The sequence below is a fragment of the Macaca nemestrina genome, chromosome 2, assembly GCF_043159975.1.
Source record: "Macaca nemestrina isolate mMacNem1 chromosome 2, mMacNem.hap1, whole genome shotgun sequence".
In the NCBI taxonomy this organism is placed as follows: Eukaryota; Metazoa; Chordata; class Mammalia; order Primates; family Cercopithecidae; genus Macaca; species Macaca nemestrina.
Genome location: NC_092126.1, coordinates 184,892,734 through 184,914,730, shown reverse-complemented (window position 1 = coordinate 184,914,730; position 21,997 = coordinate 184,892,734). Strand labels below are relative to the sequence as shown.

The following is a 21,997-nucleotide window of genomic DNA, read 5'->3' as shown; positions in this document are numbered from 1 at the left end:
CTTTCTAGGTGTGCGTCCAGTGAGGACCACTACAAAACTGGAATAGTGTTTTAAAACTTTTTTGAACATGACTCACAGGAAGAAATACATTTTACTTGGGACATAGTGCAAACACATATTTATAATAAGAAAAAAAAGAATTTTTACCTTTACTACTCCAGATATACTGTGTTCTGTCCCATTCACTTTTTAAAAAGATGCTGATCATGACTCACAAAATTGATTTGATGAGCCACATATGGGTTGCAGACCGCAGGTTAAAATGCTACTCTAGAATTAAGGTACTCCCTAACTTTAGTCAAAAAAGATAATCTTTTCCTTTCTGAGAAAACCCAAAAGGTTTAAGGTATTTATGCAAGATTATCCAGCAGGTATATAAGCCTACAGTGTAAGTGACAAGTAGATTTGTGTTTGTCATGTGGACAGTATTCTTTGACAGCAGTCCCCTAGAGTGTACTTGAGGCCACTTTCTCAGAAACAGAAAGGCCAGCAGCAATTTGGAGAAGCTCTTCTGGGAAACCTGGACCTTTTATCTTCAGTGTTATAAAGAGAACATCTTTCTTTATAATTAGGCTTGGGTGTGGATTTCAGCTTTGTCATTTATGGGTTAGTGACCCCAGACTTGTCACAGCTGACACAACTTCACATATATGGTACTTTTAAATTTAGAAATAGCTTAGCATCAGTACTTTTATAATATTACTTTGCTTTTTCCTATGTATGGCTGTTATTTTATCACTTGCTGTTGGTTTGTTTTTAAGTTTTATTTTTACTTCCTGAGTTGTAACGTAATTTTCATCTTAGTAGCTGCCAAGTGTTTTCATTTCAGTTGTGTAGTTCCATTGAATACCCCATTCTATACATTTTTTTTTTTTTTTTTTTTTTTTTTTTGAGACGGAGTCTCGCTCTGTCGCCCAGGCTGGAGTGCAGTGGCCGGATCTCAGCTCACTGCAAGCTCCGCCTCCCGGGTTCACGCCATTCTCCGGCCTCAGCCTCCCGAGTAGCTGGGACTACAGGCGCCGCCACCTCGCCTGGCTAGTTTTTTGTATTTCTTAGTAGAGACGGGGTTTCACCGTGTTAGCCAGGATGGTCTCGATCTCCTGACCTCGTGATCCGCCCGTCTCGGCCTCCCAAAGTGCTGGGATTACAGGCTTGAGCCACCGCGCCCAGCCTCTATACATTTTTCATATAGCCAGTATAACGATATGAATTCTATGCTCTAGTTATTTTTAGTTTTGATTTTAAAAGCTTGCAAATATAGTAGGTATTTGGCAAAATCATTCTTTATCTTTTCCTTCCAGGTTTCATCAGTTTCACCCTTTTCTGTGTGCAGCTGATTTTAGAAAGATTGCTTCCTTGTATGGTAGCGATCAGTTTGATTTGCCCTATGGGATGAGAACATCAGGTCAGTAGTATTATTTTTACCTGGTTCTGTTACATTTGACTGGTGTTTGATGAGAACGGCATGTTAATATAATTTTATTCTTTCTGCTCCCTAATGATTTCCAAGGGATATGATTTTGGGATGAAATGAAATGAATTATATTTTAAAATATAAATTCCCACTCCTTTTGAGGCAGTAGAGAACCAAAGGATAACAGGGGTGGATTTGTTGTTGTTGTTGTTCAGAAACGACTTGTTACATTTGCTCTGCCAGCATGTATCCATGTGAGTTCTGGTGCCTTAACTTTATTCTGATTTAGAATTAGCAGGAAAACCTGAGGGTTAGCTTCCTTCCTAGCTTCCCATGGCTTCTTTTTACCTGTGAGTTTTATTTCATCGGCATTTCTTATCTCCTTAAGCAGTCTTTTAATTTAACCAGTGGATGTTTTATTTTTATTAAGAGATAATGATTCCATCTTCTAATGATAAAACACTTCCCCTTCTGCTTGTTGATAAGTGATTGGCCCTATATAGCATTAAGTTCTAGATTTTTGAGGGATCATAAAAGCCCAAGGTGATAAGCCTACAACATTGTGAGTCAGATTTTGCTTATTCAGCTGATCCTGTGAGGGTGGGGGTTGTATTTTTTGTTTTATTTTGTATTTTAAAACTATTTTGCAGAGAATTTGAGAATTTAATTGGGTTAAACTTACTATTTCTATTCTAACCTCAATTTCAGAATCATGTGCTATTTTAAAATTACATGATTGTTTTTCAGATTAAATGTGTTGTGTTTGGGGAGGTTTTGGAAAGTGTCTTTAGAACATTTACCATTTTGAATGGGAGTAGTGCTGGCTAATTGCAGTTGTGTCATTAATTTTTCACAGAATAAATCAATGAGGCTATGCTGGTTGGAAATGGGTTTGTGGGGGAGGGAGTAAGGTGGTTTACTAAGTACTAAAAAGACACAATTATCCTTTTATTCATAACACTCCATTTGTTTTCTAGCGGAATATTTTCGACTTGCTCTTTCAAAACTGCAGAGTTGTGATCTCTTTGATGAGTTTGACAAGTGAGTTTATTTCCTTGCTTCTAGTCTGGCTTTTAGCTTCAGCTAAACTGGTTCAAAATATATACCCCAGAAATGTAAGGTGTATTTACTCAGGAAAATTTCATAGCTTTTGTGTATAACCAAAATTTCTAGTAGTAACTTGACACTTTAAAAACTACAAAATTAATTTAGATGCTGCGTAACTGGTTGGCTCAAAAGTTTGCAGAGTCTTGATGATGATCGACACTGGTCCTAAATCAGGACATTTTCAACCTACATTCATTTTTTTCTATGTTGTTCCTACTTAAGAATTAGTTCACCCCCTGCTAATCAGCTCATGGCCTCCCTTTACAGGCTGTTTCCCATACTTTGCCATGTATCCTCCAAACTACTGATGAGATTCTTTCTGTTTCACTTGTTAAGGAGATTATTAGATTTTGGAAGCAGCTCTCTGCTTTTTAAATCAGAATTATATTTGAAGGACAAATATACTTGCTTTGATGTTTTCTGACTACAAAAGTAATTTAGCTTTTAGACAATTTTGTCATTAAATTAACCCCATATAAATTGAATTGCCAAAAATAGGCTTCTTCACTGTTGGGCTTATTTCACAGAGGTAGGTTTATTTCACAAAGTTTCAAGCCACACTTTAGAATTTGGCCAGGGTGCCAGTGTGATAATATGGGTAATCTACAGATGTCAGGCCTCCCTTAAAAAGGAAAATGACAGAAATTACCCTCTTGCCCAAGAGAATAGGCAGAGAGTGGGGGTAGTGGATGGAGGTCTGAAAGTGGAGATAGAGTTTACTGTAAGAGCAGCATTAGATTTTGTCCAGGTTTATCTCATTATCTCATTTGGAGACCAAGATGTTTGAAGTGTGTATTTGTGTAATATGTTTTGGTTCATTTCAGTTTTTTATAATTTCAAACTATGCCATCAACCTAATCAATTTTAATTTTGATTGCATATCAACAGCAACCATAAATTTTTTCAACCCCCAAATTTGTATAGCTCTGATTTGTAGAATATTGTTTTTTGCAGACCTTTCATATATGTGCTTTATGTTGATTCTCTCTAATTCTGTAAGTTTCTGGAGAAACTGAGGCTAGGCACACAGTTTGTTACACTTGGTAAATGCCAGGCCCAGGATGTAAACCTAGATAGTTCTAATTCCAGTGCCTGGATGTCTGAGTTAAGAGTAATAAAGGTGGCTCGATGTTGTGGCTGATGCCTGAAATTCCCCAGCACTTTGGGAGGCTGAGGCGGGCAGATCATGAGGTCAGGAGTTCAAGACCAGCCTGGCCAACACAGTGAAACCCAGTCTCAACTAAAAATACAAAAATTAGCTGGGCATGGTGGCGCATGCCTGTAGTCTCAGCCACCTGGGAGGCTGAGGCAGGAGAATCGCTTGAACCGGGGAGGTGGAGGTTGCAGTGAGCTGAGATCCACCACTGTACTCCAGCTTGGGTGGCAGAGTGAGACTTTGTCTCAAAAACAAAAAACAAAAAACAAAAAACAAACAAAAAAAAACAGAGCGATAATTGTGAGTCCTTAAATGTTTGCAGCAATTATCTGCAAATATTTGTAAAGATGCTTGACTCTAAATGCAAGCTACTGTCAGGATTCTGGAGGATATATGACTAGAAGTTTTGTTCTTGACTAGTTTTTATCTAAGAACTGGACTGTGCTTTGTTTAGCTGCTTTTACAGCCCCTTGTCCCACAGGTGTTCATCTGTTTGTGTATGCCTCCATCAGGCTAATTTTTCTCTTCTTGCTGACTTGGTCTTGCTGTTTCTTGCCGCTTGTCTCCTGTAACCAGAATCTCCCCACTCCCCACCATCATGCTAAGTTCATTTCTTAGCATTACCTTTGTTGGGAGAGAAGTAGGGTGTAGTTGGTGAGGAGGGATTGAAAATCATGCTGACTGCAGAAGTCCTAATAGTCTGAAGTTGCCAAGAGTCTGAAGGGAAGTAAATGTATAGTCAAAGACTCTAGATAAAGAGTGAATGACAAATATCCCCGTAGGATCCCCACAGAGGGAGCACAGTGACACATGTTTTGTAACATCACAGATGTTCAGTTAGCATTGCTGAGTTGCGTGTTTGACCTGGGCAAACCTTAGAGTATTTCGAAAATAGATAGGAATATATTTATGACACTATTATCTTCTATTTGCATAGCGCTTTTCAGAGGGGTTCACCTGTTACATTTTGCCTATATTTTAAGTGAGTCATTCTGCCTTTATCATGTGCCCAGTGTACAACACATGGAAGAAAACAAGCCAGGCTGTGCCTGAGCCATACATTTAAACTCCAGAAAAGCAGAATGGACTGAATTGCCTGAATGCTGCCTCTGAGTCAACTTCGTTCCCAAGTGACCTTAAGTTCCTCATTTGTCTTCTCAGCCTGGGAATAACGCTCTAGAAGGAAGATGTCTGAGAACAGTCTTTCTTTCTCAGGCAGAGAATTTAGACTGCCCTTGGCAGGAGAGTCCTCCCTGAGCCCCTGGCTTGTGGATTGGTGAGCTGGGTCCACACGTCCAAGGAGGAAGGTATTAATATTTAGGCTGGCTTGTCCTTCATCATGGGTCTGTAGGTCAGAGAGGAGGAGCTGAGGTAGAGACGGATTACTTTCCAGTTACTTTCCTCCTTTTTCTGCTTTCTTTACTGATATTTATATAATTGCTGACCTTGCTCTGTGCTTATTTTTTTCCTACCTGTGCTCTGGGAGGTGCTTGATATATTTTGAGTTGTAACAGCTAATAAGCACTTTTTTTTTTTTTCCTTACTTTTTATTCTCCTTCCATCCTCTCTGTCCCTTCTAGAAAGGCTCAGACGTTGTTTTTGTTGTTGTTGTTTCAAATCTGAATCCTTTAAGATTCTACCAGATATAAGTTGTAGTTTTGTCAGATATCTTGTCCAGCATGTATGATGCCCTCAGTCGGGATAGATTCCACTGTGAAAGGGAAAACTCAAAATAATCAGTTGTGATTGTAAGAAGGAAGTGTTCCTTTTGTTCAGTTTTCGTGTAAATGAACTCTGCAGGTGAACTTTCCGGGGCTGGTTCGGTGAGCATCAGGGACCAAGGCTGCTTCTCTGCCTTGACGCCACCATTCCTAAATATGTGACTTGTTCCTTCTGGTCCGGTATGATAGCTGGAGTTCCACCAATCACGCCGACCTCCCTGCCAGCCAGCAGGAGGAAAGGGCGAAGGGCATACCCCAACCCTTTGAGACATGCCTTCTTCTTTAAGGACATCTCCCAGAAATCATATATAACACTTCCTTACGTCCAATGATGTGCTGGAACCAGTTGGTGCCAACTTGTGAGAGCTGTATCTCTTCCTATTCAGCTCCATGTTCAGTGCCATCAAGGTGAAAGCTTGAAATACCCAAGGTGAGAGTATTCGTACCATGGGAATTGGCAAACATTACAAATCAGGGCTTTACCCATTCATACTCCTCCCCCTCCCCCAGAACTGATTGTTAAACATTGACTAGCAACCACCGTTTGCATCCCATTGGATAGGACTCCATCACAAGGCCACCCCTAGCTGGGATGTGGACTGGAAAATGTAGTGTGTATTCCAGGTGAGTGTGTGCTCACCTTCAAAAACAAACGTGATTTTAACAGATGAAGGAAACAAGATTATTGGGGAACAAATAGCTGTCTTTACCAATATTCTGCATCATTTCCCTCGTCCCCATCTGTTTTTGTGCCTGGTCACTTTCAGGATTCTGAAGTCAAATATATGACCCTGCTGTCTAACAACCAATCTCAGTGCATCTTTTTTATCTGCTGCTGCTGCTGATTTCTCATGGACACAGGCTCTTCTCTTTATTCTCCAAAGCACAGCCAACATAAGACGACTAAGTTTAACAAACTTCACTGAAGACTGAGGATTTTTAAAGAGAACTGCAACACAGAAAAGGAATACTAAAAATGTGCCCATATTCCAAGACCCTAATCCTTCCTGGCTGGCCATGTAGCTCCTTAGCACCAGTCTGCCCCTAGCCCTAAGGATTATTGCTTTCTCCCCAGTGGAAGTGCATCCTCACACAGCTAGAAACAGCAGCAACCCTAAATTATCACATCTCAGCTCCCACTTAAAATGCACAGACAAGCTCCCCCTCCCCAACCACCACCATTGCCTTCTGAAAGCATGCCAAGTTTTGTGAAGAATGCTTGAGTCCTGCAGCACAGGTGGTTATATAGTAACTACACATAAATATCTTACCTAACAACAGCACCTGTGTCAAGTCAGTTGCCTGCTACATGGACAAGGACTTGTAAAAGCTGCTTGGTTGCTCTCTCAAGCAGCAGCCATTCTGTCAGCATCAGCAAAGCGGGGGTAGACTGGCCACCAGCCAGGCTGGGAGCATGCCCTTAGAAAACTGAAAAAACAATTAGACATGAGTGGTGTATTTATTAAAAAGAGTCCTCACTCTATAAGGAATATCAATATCTGCATCCCTGCTTTAGACATTCTGCTGTTTTGCAGAGTTTCTTTACATTGCAGGAGTTTTAGCCAGGAGAGCTTGAGGATGAGGGGAAGTTGTGATTCTGCATCAACAGAGTGAATCATATGTGGTGAATATGCAGAAGCAACCCCTGCCTGCTTTCTAGCATCTGCTGTGGTCAGATGTTGGGTAAAGATACAGAAGTCTCAGTACTTTTGTCGAAGAAAGTGGTCACTTCCATCAGAGAGTAACATACAAGATGTAAGTGATTTCCTTACTTCACATAACAGCAAACTGAGATCAGAGAGGTCAGGTTACTAGACCAAGGTCCTAAGAGGTGCTAAGCGCAGGAGCCAGAACTAGCAACCAGGTCTCCAACTACAGTTCCTTGTGTAGTTTGAGGATCTTCTGGCTGCAAGTAATAGTCTTCACTAGGAGTGATTTAAACTAAGTGGACATTTATTATCTCCTGTATTGCATAGACATGTGGATTCAGGTCTGCATATTTGTGGTTCCAGCTTGCAGTGTAGGGCTGCTTATGGCTGTACAGACTGTGGATTGCACAACTCCAGGGAGGACCGATTCATTCATATAGTTATCTGAATGGTGCTGACATTGGACTGTGTACAACTTGCACATATGTTTGGAGCGGCCCTGGTTGGGGGATTGAATTAGTAGCTCAGTAATGTCAAGGCTCCAGGGTAGTTTTTCTGTGGCTGTCTTTTTCTCTGATGTGTAGCTGCTCTTTTTGTTATCACATGTCAATGTCTAAGCAGAAAGGAAGAAGTGAGTAACGCAGTATCCTGTTCACATGATTCTTTTGGCAGCAGCAGAATCTCTTCCAAAAGCACCTAATAGACTTCCCTAATATCTTATTGCCCAGGGATGGGTCACATGGCTATGTCTAGACGAAACATTGGCAGAGGCAATGAGCTCACTATTTTAGGCTTAGGAAAGCAGGGATCTGCTAGCAAGGCACATGGGGTAAGGGGTGTTGGGAATGTGACCAGCATGATTTGCCATAGACTGTTACACTGAAGGTAGAGTCATGTGTTTTAATGTACATGATGGTATTGAACGAAAAATGCTTGTCAAAAAGCATTTGTTAAAGAAAACACATCATAGATCATTTGAAATGGGCAACTCATGTTTTCTTGCTCTATATTGATTGTGTTTGATGTTCTCCTCTGCATAAGGTAATGACTCTTCCGGCTTTTGCCTGACTTTATGAGAAACACGCCTTTCACCTGGGGGAAGTGTAATCTCTTACTACCACTGCTTTAGCAGCTTTCCAGATTTTCCATTAACAGGTTCAGGAACCCTGGAATTATTTTGTTTTCTGGGTAAGCAGTTTAGAGCATATGCATTTCCCTGCTTGTTTCCAGGGTGGTTGGAGGAGTTAAAGGTAATTGCTTCTCCAGACACAAAGTAGGGAAATAACCTCCGTATACTTAATGTAACAACCAAACTGAATTGTAACATGCACAGCCTGTGGATCAGGAAGTGTTTTAGATGGGACCATACAGAGATATAAATGATACTATTCTTTCCTCTAGGGACTCACAATTTACTGCAGCTATTTCTACATGAAAGTTATGTTAATTAAATATGTGAAGTTTTACAGTCACCCAAAGGACACTGAAAGTCATTGTTCCACATATAAAAAGGCAGAGGAAGCCAGGATCACAAGCCAAATGGATGAAGTCAAGGAGAGAATGAATCAGTCCTTTCAGAGTGTGGGGTACTTGCTAGGGAGCGAGGGAAGCAGTGAGTAATGAGGAGTGTGATTCAGACAGCTGATCTGTACCATTCCATACTTCCCAGAGCCGTGGTGGTGCTATGAATACTAGCTGTAGATAAGATGTTATTCCAAAGACTATTCCTAGAGATGCCCTCAAAAGAGTTTCTACATGATTCTCAGAAAAATGCGTAAATCTTTGCAGTATCCTTGACCAGGAGGAAAGGTGGACTTTCATTGATAAGGTTTCCTTTCAAAAGCATTGGTATGATTTCCTGTAGTAAAGGCCCTTCTCTCTTTCTGCTTGTCCCCTATAAACTGAGAGGAAAAAAAAAAATAGAAAGTGAAACTCCTAAAAATATGGTGAAGTAGAGCTGTAAAGAATCTTTGGAATGGGCGTTCTGAATGAGGCAATGTCTATGTTATTTCTTCCTGTTTTTTAAAAGTCCTTGAACTGCTGGGACCATAAGTAGGAGAGGCTGAGTGTGAGGAATTGCCCTGCAGAAGAGATCTGCCCGAAACCCCTAGACTCCTCTTTTTTCTTGGCTTGTAGGGTATGTGGGAGGCGGTCCAGGACCTTGAGTCTGAGTGATGACCAGTGACATGGCACATGTATATGACAGATGGTGGCTACTCTTACCGTGATGCTCTTTGGGCCATGCATTATCTCGGGCTTGATGACCATCTGTATCTCAGTGTGATAGAGTGGAACTTCTGTGAGCACTAAGATCTAAGCTATCAGTTCATTGTTGAGCAATGTTATAGAACTGACCACGTCTAAGACTGAGCTGTGACAATCCCATTACTGGGTATGTACCCAAAAGATTATAAATCATTATACTATAAAGACACATGCACGCATATGTTTATTACAGCACTATTCACAATAGCAAAGACTTGGAACCAACCCAAATGCCCATCAATGACAGACTGAATAAAGAAAATGCGGCACATAGACAACATGGAATGTTATGCAGCCATAAAAAAGAATGAGTTCATGTCCTTTGCAGGGACATGGATGAAGCTGGAAACCATCATTCTCAGCCAACTAACACAAGAACAGAAAACCAAACACTGCCTGTTCTCACTCATAAGTGGGAGGTGAACAATGAGAACACATGTACACAGGGAGGGAAACAGCACACAGTGGGGCCTGTCGCGGGGTTGGGGACTAGGGGAGGGATAGCATTAGGAGAAATACCTAATGTAGATGACGTGTTGATGGGTGCAGCAAACCACCATGGCACGTGTATACTAATGTAACAAACCTGCACGTTCTGCACATGTATCCCCGAACTTAAAGTGTATATATATATATATATATACATATATATATACACATATCTATATATATATCTATATATATACATATCTATATATATATACATATAAAAATAGACTGAGCTGAGTAACCTTTCCGGGGTCAACTTTAGAGATTTGGCTTGTGGATCAGGAGTCTTTTGTAAGGATAGGAGCCCTGGTGGTATGCTGGTGGCTTGTTGACCTTTGCCCCTGCATATTCTGTGTAGTTGGAGTCAGGTAGCCCAGTGTCAGACTGGGAACTCCAGGCCAGCATGGATGCAGGGAGGCACCTGGGCCCAGGGCAAGGCAGCCCCTTGTCTTGACAGAAGATTGGCCTACAGCCTTCATCGGAGGGAGAGGATTAGACTAGATACCATCTATAGATACTCACCCTCTACTCCTACGCAGGTTATCTCATGGGAACAGTTGTTATTTCGATCCTGTCTGTTCTTAGCCATGCCTTCCCCAGTGCCCAGCCTTGCTTAGCATTCCTAGTGGAGATGGAGCCAGCTTTAGGAGGTGTAGCCTCTGATCTGAATTGAACTGACCCTGAGGTTACGGAAAGGGCAAGCAAGCTGAGAGCGTGAGAATTGCCCCCTGCTATGGCGCATTCATGGGATGATTTGGGGAGGATAATGGCAATAATACCCTGAGAGGAAAGGGTTTTGAATATTCAGCAGCTCCCATCTCAGCCATACTACATGGCCCCACAGCAGAGAGCCTTTGATAAAGTTGGCTTTCTAGAGTAGGGATTGAGGTCAAACTTGCTTGTAAAAGCATCTAGAGTTATGTTACTTTCTTATTTAGAAACAGAGAGCCCAGGACCATGAGGCTTCCGCCTGCTGGACAGCAAGGACCTCCAGCAGCCTCTCAGCTGTTTCCCAGTCACTTTCAGAAGCAAGGCTGCTATAGCTAATTGATGTATGAAAGATGTAATTGCAGCCATTGATAGGGAAAATATCAGCAATATGATGCACTTGGAAGCTCAGAAAAAAATCAAAGGCTACACAGACAACATGACTGTCACAGTAGCCAGATCTGAATATAAAATCTAATCTCTTCTGGTGACGGAGGAAAGGAAGTGTCATCCATACAAGATGAATTTACACTCTGAACCCCAGGAGGTCCTGCACATAGGAAGTGCCTGCAATCCAAATACTGTGCTCTTTACTGCCTCTCCTGCTTCCAGCACTTTCCCTGGGGTCATCCAAACCAGTACAGCAACCCGGCTGGCCTCTCTTCTTCTGAAAACATCTCCAACTTTAACAACACCTTGAGATAACATACTGCTGGTATTTCAAAAACTGCTGCCAGCAGGGAGGAGGCCAATGGCGTGCCCGTAGCTCATGTTCAGCCTCCAAGTGGCCTCATCATCAACGAAGAATCTGAAATTTACAAGATGCTTCAGGAGAAACAGGAGTTGAACGAACCCCTGAAACAGTCCACCTCTTTTCCTGATTTTGCAGGAAATCCTGGAGTCTGAGATAAAAAGGCATCTCAGCAACCCTCATGATTCAGAAGTGTTAAGATTCCCGACCCCGAAGTGGCTGTGTCAATTGGAAATGCTCAGAATGTGCCCGTGTGTGACAAATGCGGTCCTGGCATTGTAGGCGTGTTTGTAAAGCTGTGGAGACCATCATTCCCTCCCTGAAAGTTACGTGTGCACTGATTGTGGCATTCACCCAAAAGAGGAGGGCTTTTTTTTTTTTTTTTCTTTTCTCCATCGAATCTACTGGGAAGAGCATGCCCAGGAGCAAGTCACACCACCTAAGGGTATGATGTGGTCATCATGTTCCCCAAGTGATTCAGCAGACCCGCACTGACCACTGTTCTCCAGCCAGCCTCTGCTGCAGCTTGTTCTCTAAATGTTCTGGCCTTGTCTCTTGAAAGTTCTGTACTTACCTTTTTTTTCCCCCTTACCTTGGTTTTATCCCTGCTTATTGAACCTTGAGTCCCCTGTCTTGGTTAACTGACTCACCCTGACTATGTGGTGCTCGCCCACTTTTACAATGAATGGCAAACTGTTTTTGTTCGGCGTCCCCTTGCTGGCAACACTATGTACCTTCCTCCCCTCAGTTCTTCTCTGCTGCAAATGGACATCAGCCACATTTGAACCAAATCAAATATAATATGTCTGACATTGATTTCATTTTTGCTCAATCTGTAGACTCCCAGAAAAAAGAAATAAAAAAATGAAAACAAAGAGAATTTAAATGAACAAACAGACCCTTCTGGAACCCACTGTGACATGAGATGTGTCCACAGTGCAAGGTTTCAGGCACACACTGAAGGAGCATCCGCTGGATAGTCCTCCCCGCCCCCAAGTCCTTACCAACCTGTGCCACTGGTGCTTATTTTTCTGACTGATTAGGTAGACACTGATTTACGCATGACTCTTTAATATTTGAGAGCCTAGAGCTTCCAATTAAAATATGCTAAAAGTATTTTTTAAATGTTACAGTGTTCAACCTTATAATCAGATAAACTGTACTACTCAAAAAAAGGTAAATTTAATGAATATAGGAGTGTGTACACCATTTCCTGTTTACCTGATAAAGCCAATGCTTGGCTCTTTTAAACAGTTTCTGAATTCTTGCATTCTCCATGTTTCCGTGTTGCACAGTGTTTGTACAGTTTTGCTACTCATTATTTCCTAAAAGCCTTAAGGTCTTGAGTTCATCTGGTCTGCCGATTTCATGGGTCTTAGGGAAACCGTGTTCTCTTTAGACTTTCCATGCCATGAGGGCCCTGGAAGGACAGCCTCAACAACTTTCCCTTCTGTAGTTTTATTCCTAGAGGGCAAGGACACAGTCTATTTTGTCATTTCTCCAGGCCTGCCTGGGTGGGGGTAAGAGCTGGGAGACAGATGGACCAGCAACATGGAGTTCCCCTTTGTGTTCTACTTTAAAGCTCTTTGCCAGGAACCCTGCATGAACTTTTAGTTTGTATTAGTTAAGCTCCAAGGACCAGTCCATGCTGGGGAAATTGAAGTGAGCATGGGCAGGGTACCCAAAACTGCACTTTTCTCACCAGATTCCAAACTGTCCATCCACATTTATGCAGCAAAGAGCCAGAGGTAGTATATTCGAGGAGTGGGTGATGCTGGCAAAAAATGTAGACCTACATAATGTAAAACACACATGCAGAGTCCTATATGGAGGGGTGTTTCAGTCTCAAGTTCTGGATCCACATGCTAGTTCCACTTTGGAGTATGACTTTAAAATATTACATAATAGATTTCTGAACCTCCTTCTTCATTTGTATAATGGGAATATCAGGCTTACTTATCTCAGTAGGTGGCTATGAGAATCAAATGAGAGAACGTGTGTGGGCTGATACTAGTTGCGTACAATGATATGCTCTTCCTGTAGAATGTTACTCATTGAATCTTGTATCTTTTTAATACAGCTCTAGACTTCTAAGTCGCGGTTGGTTCTTTTTCTACTTGCGCAACAAGTGGAATGTGGCACTGGGTTTCTGACAGTACGCGTGGATTCTTGGAACCAGTTTTGTAAAAGATGGCTCAATCTCTCTTGTCCATCTGTCCAACAGCATACCCTGTAAAAAGTGTGTGGTGGTTGGTAATGGAGGAGTTTTGAAGAATAAGACATTAGGAGAAAAAATCGACTCCTATGATGTAATAATAAGGTAAATATATTTTCTATTTGCTACCCTAGAATTATTTCAAAAGAATATGGTTTCTTACCTTAATACAGCTGTGTTTTAAAAGGAAGGGGAGATGTTTCCATTTGTTAGTGTATTTTATTGCACAACCTTCTCTCTTGGTTGTTGGCTAGAGTTAGGCCTAGATTTCAGGCTACCCATTTAGCAAATATTTGTTAAGTTTCTTAGTATGCCAGCATGCTTCTAGCCACAGGAGAGATAGCAGTGGATAAGAGCAATGTTTGTGCTCCCTGTGGAGGGAAGAAAACGAGTAATTAAATATATAAAAATTATAAATGCCATACATAATTTAAAAAGGATATAATAGAGAATCTTTGAATGGCTCCTTTGTAATGAGTGACCACTTTGAGAAAGAGACGTCTAAGCAGGGCCCAAGTGACCACGGAGCAATAGCCATACGAAGATGATGGTAGAGCAGTCCAGGCAGAAAGGATGTTTGCTGCAGGGCCTCAGGGGGAGATGATCCTGAGTTTGAGAGGAGCAGCACAAAAACCCAGGGAGGCTGGCAAGTAGCAGGCATGCGGAGAGTGGTGCAATCGGAAGCTGAAGCGGTGAGCAAAGATCAGGCTGCAGAGGACTTTGTAAGCTAGGATTCGAAACTTGGATTTTAAGTACGACAGGAAGCTTTTTAAGGGTTTTAAGCAAGGGAACAATGCAATCTGGTCATCTCTTAAATATTCTGGCTGTGGCATGGACAATGGAAGGTGAGGGACAAGGGTGGAAATGAAGAGGCCAATTAGGTTGCTGCATTCGGGTATAATATGATGGTGGCTTGGGGCAGGATTGTCATAGGAGAGGAAGAGATGTGGACTGACTGCAGATGTGTTTTAGACATAGAGTTTTCAGGATTTGTTGTGGTATTAGATGTGAAGAGTAATGAGAATAAAGAAATCAAGGATACTTCCTACTCTGTTTTCAGCTTAGGAGATTGACTGGAGAGTGGTATCATTAAGTTGGGGAAGACTGGTATAGGAGCAGGTTTAGAGGAAAACCATGATATGAACATGTTAGATTTGAGATGCTTATTAGATTTGCAGTGGGTAAGTTGAGTAGGCAGTTGGATAAACAGGTTAAAATCTTGATGGTGTGTGGCCTATAAGCTGTATTTAAACCACGGACTGGGTGAGATATCTCAAGGAGAGACTGAGAGAGAGAAGAGAGTGAGGACTGAGCCTTGGAGAACTCAAAGTATAGAAGTTGAGCAAAGAAAAAGGAATGTGTAAAGGAGATGAAGAGGATCCACCAGTGAGGTAAGAAGAAAATCAGGAGAAAGTGATCACAGAAGCCAAGAGAGCAAAGTGTTTCAGGACAGGAGTGACCAACTGTGTCCCAGTGCTGGTGAGAGGTCATGCAAGATAAGGACAGTGGTGACCATTGGACTGGTGACCTGAAGCTCATTGACACTCCTGAAAAAAGCAGGCTTTGAGGCATGATGTGGCAAGAAGTTCGGCTGGAATAGGTTGAAGAGGGAATGCAGAGAATGCACACCTGAATGTACAGATGAAAATGTAGAGAAACCAATGTAGTCCAAAAATTTTGCTTCAAAGAGGAGTTGAGAAATCAGATGGCAGTTAGAGATGGTTATGCAGTCAGGGGAGATTTTTTTTGCTTTCTTCTTTTGAAAAGATTGGAGGCTCTATAGCATATTGGTTAACTGGTGGAAATGAGAAAGAGATCGGTCTGGTAAAAGAGAGGGGAGGGGGTTCAGAATACAAGTGTGGTTAATGTTTTCTAATGGAAAGGAGAGCCAGAATTGTGGTTACAACTACCAAGAGTCCCTCTGATGTAGTGAGGGGAAAATACGGCCCTTTCTATCTCTATTTTTTTAGTGAAAGGTTGAGATAAGGTCATCATCTGGGGTGTGTGTGTGTGTGTGTGTGTGTGTGTGTGTTAGGAGTAGCTGTGAATAGTTTAAAGAATGGCAAAGTTAGCATACTGAGGCAATACATTAGGATGGTTTGGCAGTATTGGGGGTTTTGTGGGCTTACAAGCTGCCTAGAGTTTCTGCATGGTGAAGTCACCTTATTTTCTGTTTACTATCCATTTTGAGGAAGCTGTGATAATTTACCTACAAAACAATTTTAGAGCAATCACAGGTTTCTCTACCCATAATTGTCTAAATCTGATAATTTAGAGCCACAGGAAGCCCTTACAGGAAAATGCCATGGGTACAATATTTTGAAAGTCATCTCAAGTGTTATTAAGTCTGTTCATCTTATATTACATAGAGTCAGTGGCAAAGGGCAAAACAGTATTTATCCTCCTTGGGGACACTGTTTTGGAAACAGCATTTCTTTTTTTATAGCATTCCTTCATAATGTGTACATAAATAGTGCATGTCCAACCTTGGCTTTCAGCATACACAAACTCAACAGTAGATCCTTTGTGGTTCTTTAGTTTACTCTAGCAATAGACATTCATTTGGTTGTGCTTGAATATAATATAGCAAATTTATATTGTTAACTTTATTTCAGAGTACAACAATTTTGATGGGTCTTTAAACCAACTGAAATGTGATTCTTCTTACCTGTTAGTCACACACATCCATGTGCTATATGACTGTGTGGCTTTGAGCAAGTAATTTTCTCTCCAGGGGTTTGTCCTCCAAGGTCTCTTTCAACTCTGGTATCCTGGGGCTCTGTGTTCCCATTTTTTTAATTTAGTCTTCAGTTCCCCTGGAGGGAAGACTGAATTATCATTGGCTCCACAATTAATTTTCAAATACAAATGAGTATTTCTGCCTTTGATCAACCAATGATTTAATGAAAAGGAATGATCTTCTTGGCCATTATGTGTGAAAGATTGATCTGTTGCTTTGTGGCTTCAGAGTGCAGGATAAAGGCTGATGCTTGTCCAACTCTGAAACCTCTGAGAACTGTGATGGAAATGGCACATACTGCACTTGGTCTACATATCTTGTATGTTTTACTATCCACAGAATGAATAATGGTCCTGTTTTAGGACACGAAGAAGAAGTTGGGAGAAGGACAACCTTCCGACTTTTTTATCCAGAATCTGTTTTTTCAGATCCCATTCACAATGACCCTAATACGACAGTGATTCTCACTGCTTTTAAGCCACATGATTTAAGGTGGCTGTTGGAATTGTTGATGGGTGACAAAATAGTAAGTAGGCAAAATTGTTCTGCCTTCAGATTACCTGTAGTGCTTTTTTTCCTTAAAAAACAGACAGCCACACTGTTCTATTCTCTATATTCTTACTTTCAGAACACTAATGGTTTTTGGAAGAAACCAGCCTTAAACCTGATTTATAAACCTTATCAAATCCGAATATTAGATCCTTTCATTATCAGAACAGCAGCTTATGAACTGCTTCATTTTCCAAAAGTGTTTCCCAAAAATCAGGTATGTATTTATCTCTGCATGGTTTCAAACTACAGATCTGGCTGAGGTAGGATAGAGGGTCCTGGGAACTCTCAAAAAAAAAAAAAAAAAAAAAATCATCTCATGAGATGATTTCTGAGGGTCATCTCTGAGTTAGTGAAAGTAGTTATCTGTGGATATTATCTTTATGTTTTTCATTTATGTTGCAAGGAAATATAATTTTAAGTTGGGTTTTTTTCCTGCCCTTGTAGGGCCTTCCTGGGGTCTCTTTGCGCATGCTCAAACAGTTTTTCTTTCATAACTCTGTCTTCAGTGTTCTGCAGTGAGGAGAGTCTGACTGGGTGGGCTGACGGGCAGGCTTGTGCTCAGAGTAGCTGGCCTGGCTTCAGGACAAGTGCATGGCTTTGCAAGCTGAAAAGAACTGTCTGAGATGCTCTGATAAAAATATCACAGGAAAGCCAGAGGAAAGGTGAGGAAGGACAATAAAGTAGTCCAGAAACATTTCTGTGGTCAGAGGAAATGTTGGCACTGAATTCTCAATAAATGGCAGTTACAGCCGTATTGAAAGAGTTCTTGAAACTTCAAATTGAAATCTCGTTGACTTTCACTCCTGTTTGCCTACTTTCCCTAGAAAACAATACTCTAGACCCATACGGTGGCAGATATATTTTTCCCTGGAAGCTTGAGTAACTGTATAACATGATACCTTGGTTGAAATGAGTTTTTTCCCCCTTTTTAAAGTAGGGAAAAATCCAAAGAAATAAATATATATCATGTATTTTCATGATGTATATTTAGCATGATAAAAATCGTGATTAAGAAATTCAAAAGTGTTATATGCTGAAAACAAGTTAGTGTTGCACACTGAAAATAATATTAAAAATCAAAAAGGAAGTCACCATTCTTTTCTCTTCCCTCTGTAACCCATGTAATCTCTCAAGCTTTTCTACCTTTTATGTGCTTCCAGACTATTTGCTATGCATTCATAAACACACACCCTTTTTGTTTGTTCAGTATAATTATGATTATACCATGGGTATTGTTATTTTCTTTTTTCCCTTTATTTAACTCTTCCCCTATTTATAGACACTCAGATATATCCAACATTTTCTTCTCTTTAAATAATGTAGTAGTACATGTGTTTATAGGGGTTTTCTGACCATTTGTCGCATTTCTGTAGGATAGACTGCTGGAAGTGGAATGCTCAAGTCAAAAAGCATCCGTGTTTTGATTTTAAAGCTGACTTCCTAGTAATTTTGAGGGTAAAGGACAGCTTCTGAATGTGTGTTTTGTGACTTTTCAGTTCCTATCTTTCTAAGTGAAGTATGATCAGGTACATCTCTTGCTTCTTCATTTTAGGTAATATCTTTAATTCCAAAAGCACAGGAAGACCCTGAACATACTTAGTGATAACATTAGAACAAACTGTAGCTACATCAAAGTCCCAGTAGGACATGGTGTCCCAGAAACCAAATGCAGTATTTCAAGAGAAGTCAGCCATATCGGATGCTGTCCAGAGGTTGAACGTAAATAATAAACCCTGGTTTCAGAAACGTGGAGGTCATATTGGTGATATATATTGACAACAAGAAAGAAGGAAAAAGCCTGCTTAAATTAGGTTGAAGAGAACCTGGGACATGAGCAAGCAGCAACAAATCTTTAGTGGACTTTTTGCTAGAACAAGGATCAGAGAAATGAAGCAGTAGTTGGAAGATGATACAGGATTGAAGAAGCGTGTTTTGTTCTTTTTTGGTCTGTGTATATGCTGAAGGGAGCGGTTCAGCAGAAAGAAACACTGATGATGAGGGGAGAAAGTAAATAAGTACAGAAGTAAAATTGTTGAGAAGTGATATGGGATAAAATATAGACTAGTGAAAAGTTGCTGAAGTTACATCTCATCCATTATAGGAGAATAAGCACTGCAAATGTGAGTAAAGATACAGGTAAGATGGTAGATTTGGAGTTCGGATGATGAAGTCATTCTTTTGACTGCTTTTGTTTCCTTAAAAAATAGAGATTAAATAGTCAAATTAGGAAGGAGAGTAGGGCTGTTGGAGGATACAAAGTTATAAATTCTCATCTTGGAGAGTAGGAATGGAAATTTACTAGTCAAACGTAACTGGATTGCTGGGCATACTTAATGCCTGTTTGAGAGTTGGGTCATAAGCATATTTTTCTGCTGCCCTATTCTGTTGCTGGGGTGTGGGTACAGGTTGACTGCAGTGCTTATTCCTCTTCTGAGAGTTTTGTCAGGCGGTAATATAGGTTCTGTGAGTGATGGCTGCAGAAGAGCTGGTCTACATAAAGGAGTGGTTATAAAGACGGATGAAGGACTCTTTTTTTTTTTTTTTTTTCTGAGACGGAGTCTCGCTCTGTCGCCCAGGCTGGAGTGCGGTGGCGCAATCTCGGATCACTGCAAGCTCCGTCTCCCGGGTTCCCGCCATTCTCCTGCCTCAGCCTCCCGAGTAGCTGGGACTACAGGCGCCGCCACCTCGCCTGGCTGATTTTTTGTATTCTTAGTAGAGACGGGGTTTCACCGTGTTAGCCAGGATGGTCTCGATCTCCTGGCCCTGTGATCCGCCCGCCTCCCAAAGTGCTGGGATTACAGGCGTGAGTCACCGCGCCCGGCCGAAGGACTCTTAAGATGTGAAGAAAGGAAGTAGAAGACATTAAAAGGGGCAAGGAGAAGGAAAAAGTAATGGGATCACTGAGGCTGAATGACTTCTAGGTTACAGTGGTACACAGGATAAAGAAAAGTTTATGCTGAAGGCAGTTAACACTTTCAGACAAGTTTGCCTCCTGGAGTTGATTTGATTTGATTGTGCTTCTTCGATTTTTTTTTCTTTTCCTCAAAATCATACTAAGTCATATGTAATTTCAATGGGAACTATAAGAAACACTTTATTGAAAGCGTTATATAAAAAGCTTACGATATATCTTATTTTTTGCTTTGAACCCCATCTCAGTGAAAATTACAATTTCTGGAAGCCAAGACCCTCTTGTCAAATATCTGTCAGACTGGTTTTCAAGATATATGTAAGACAAGGAAAAGAGGATGCTTGGTTTTTCTTTCTAAAAAACTAATGGTGCAGTTGAGATTGTGATATTGCTATGTATGCATTTGGAATATTTATTTTCTAGTCAGATACTATTACAATTTGTCATTGAAGTGCTTGATTAGCCTTTCCCTAGAGTTAAATGGTGAGTATAAAATATAGCTATTCGAAGGCGAATTTATATGAAGTCTTTTATCATGATTCCATCCATTTGCAAATTAAGCTGTCCTTAAAATTCATACATGTTCAAAATTCCCAGGCTTTGCTTTTGCTGTAAGAGGCCTGACTCATCATGTTTTTGTATTTTTTAAAACAATACTGCAACATTCTCTTCCTTAAGCCTCACAGTATTCTTTCATTTGATAGTTGTCCTCTGGGCTAATACCACAGCTATATTTTATTTTAAAGACTTCCTAAGATTTCAGTCACAGTTTATATATTTTTTAGAGTTAAGGTATATATGCATACTCCTTGGGGCTTGAGCCTTATATGAGAGCTTAATTATTTTTCTCCTTATTAAATGTTTAGAAATCCCTGTTTTATGAGATTCGGCCAACTAAATATGCTTTGCAAACAAGTAGCTCCTTTTGCTTAAAATTTTTTTTTTCGTTCTCTCCCCCAGAAACCTAAACACCCAACAACAGGAATTATTGCCATCACATTGGCATTTTACATATGTCACGAAGTTCACCTAGCTGGTTTTAAATACAACTTTTCTGACCTCAAGAGTCCTTTGCACTACTATGGGAATGCCACCATGTCTTTGATGAATAAGGTAATATACTTTAGGTAATATACATATGCTTTGGACTAATCCTTGAGGGATGGAAATCCCATATTTTCTCTTCTCACACTCATTACTGAGTGACCGGGTTTTGAGTGGTTGAGGGCTTGATGGGGATTACAGGGCTACCAAGGGCTGCAACTAGAACTCATGTACAGGATCATTTTACTACAGCATCAAATCCCAATTTATGGGCCTCATGGTTATTGCCAAGTGTCATCAAATCCATATAAGTACAGAACCTTACTTTAGATATTCTATCATATTTGCACTATGGAAATTCAGCCAACCTGCTGTGTTTGAGATATTACAAATTCACCTTGCATTGCTATGCTTAATTATTCTCAGTTGTTTATAAGTAGACAAGATGATCTAGAATATTTTAACCCTACAAGAGAATCTTCATGGTCAAAAAGGTTACAAACCTTCATACTGGATCACACTTCTCTTGAATAGGGATTAATAGTGAGGATTTGTATTTTGTTTGTTTTTTTAACAATTTTGCTTTAATTTTTTTTCTTTTTTTTTGAGACAGTCTCACTGTTTCGCCCAGGCTGGAGTGCAGTGGCACAATCTCAGCTCACTGCAACCTTTGCCTGCAGGTTCAAGTGATTCTCCTGCTTCAGTCTCCCTAGTTGCTGGGATAACAGGCACCCCCTCCACCATGCCCGGCTAATTTTTTTTTCTTTTTTTGTATTTTTGTAGAGACGAGTTTTTGCCATGTTGGCCCGGCTGGTCTTGAACTCCTGGCCTCATGTGATCTGCCCGCCTTAGCTTCCCAACGTGCTGGGATTACAGGCATAAGCTGCTGTGCCTGACTAAGGATTTGTATTTTACTTGACTGGGAAGGAGTTTCCTAGTTTTCTAATTCTAATGTAAATTAGTAGTGCATCACAAGTGATAGGATTAAAATGTTATCTGTATACTTTTAATATTGAAATATTACTTGATATAAAGTATAGGGATATATTTCATGAAATGAGTCCCCTTGAATCATCCCACTATAAGCTGAGGAAGTGGCATAAATCAGGTTAGATTTTAGTATTGTCTTTTGTCCCTCATCCTCATCCTCTGTCCCCACCACGTAAGACAAGCACTTAAGTATTTCAAGAATTAAGTGCCCCAACAGACTTTGGATTAGGCTCATTTCTCCTCGGCCCTAAACTTTCCTGTAGCACTTGTGGTATTTCAAGTGTC

At 40.7% G+C, this 21,997-nt stretch overlaps 1 protein-coding gene across 13 annotated transcripts in view; it reads left to right on the top strand.

Moving 5' to 3' along the window:
* The window catches only part of LOC105477456 (ST3 beta-galactoside alpha-2,3-sialyltransferase 6), a 61,154-nt gene that overhangs the window by 36,108 nt on the left and 3,049 nt on the right, over positions 1-21,997 (top strand). For 9 of the 13 annotated variants that reach the window (XM_011733965.3, XM_011733963.3, XM_011733959.3 and 6 more), the window contains 6 exons: positions 1,302-1,405; positions 2,392-2,455; positions 13,485-13,580; positions 16,555-16,741; positions 16,844-16,981; positions 20,639-20,791. In XM_011733965.3, the coding sequence (XP_011732267.1) occupies positions 1,302-1,405; positions 2,392-2,455; positions 13,485-13,580; positions 16,555-16,741; positions 16,844-16,981; positions 20,639-20,791 (742 nt within the window). The remainder of the gene's footprint in view (positions 1-1,301; positions 1,406-2,391; positions 2,456-13,484; positions 13,581-16,554; positions 16,742-16,843; positions 16,982-20,638; positions 20,792-21,997) is intronic. The other 4 variants (XM_011733967.3, XM_024791451.2, XM_024791453.2 and 1 more) reach the window with 1 other exon arrangement.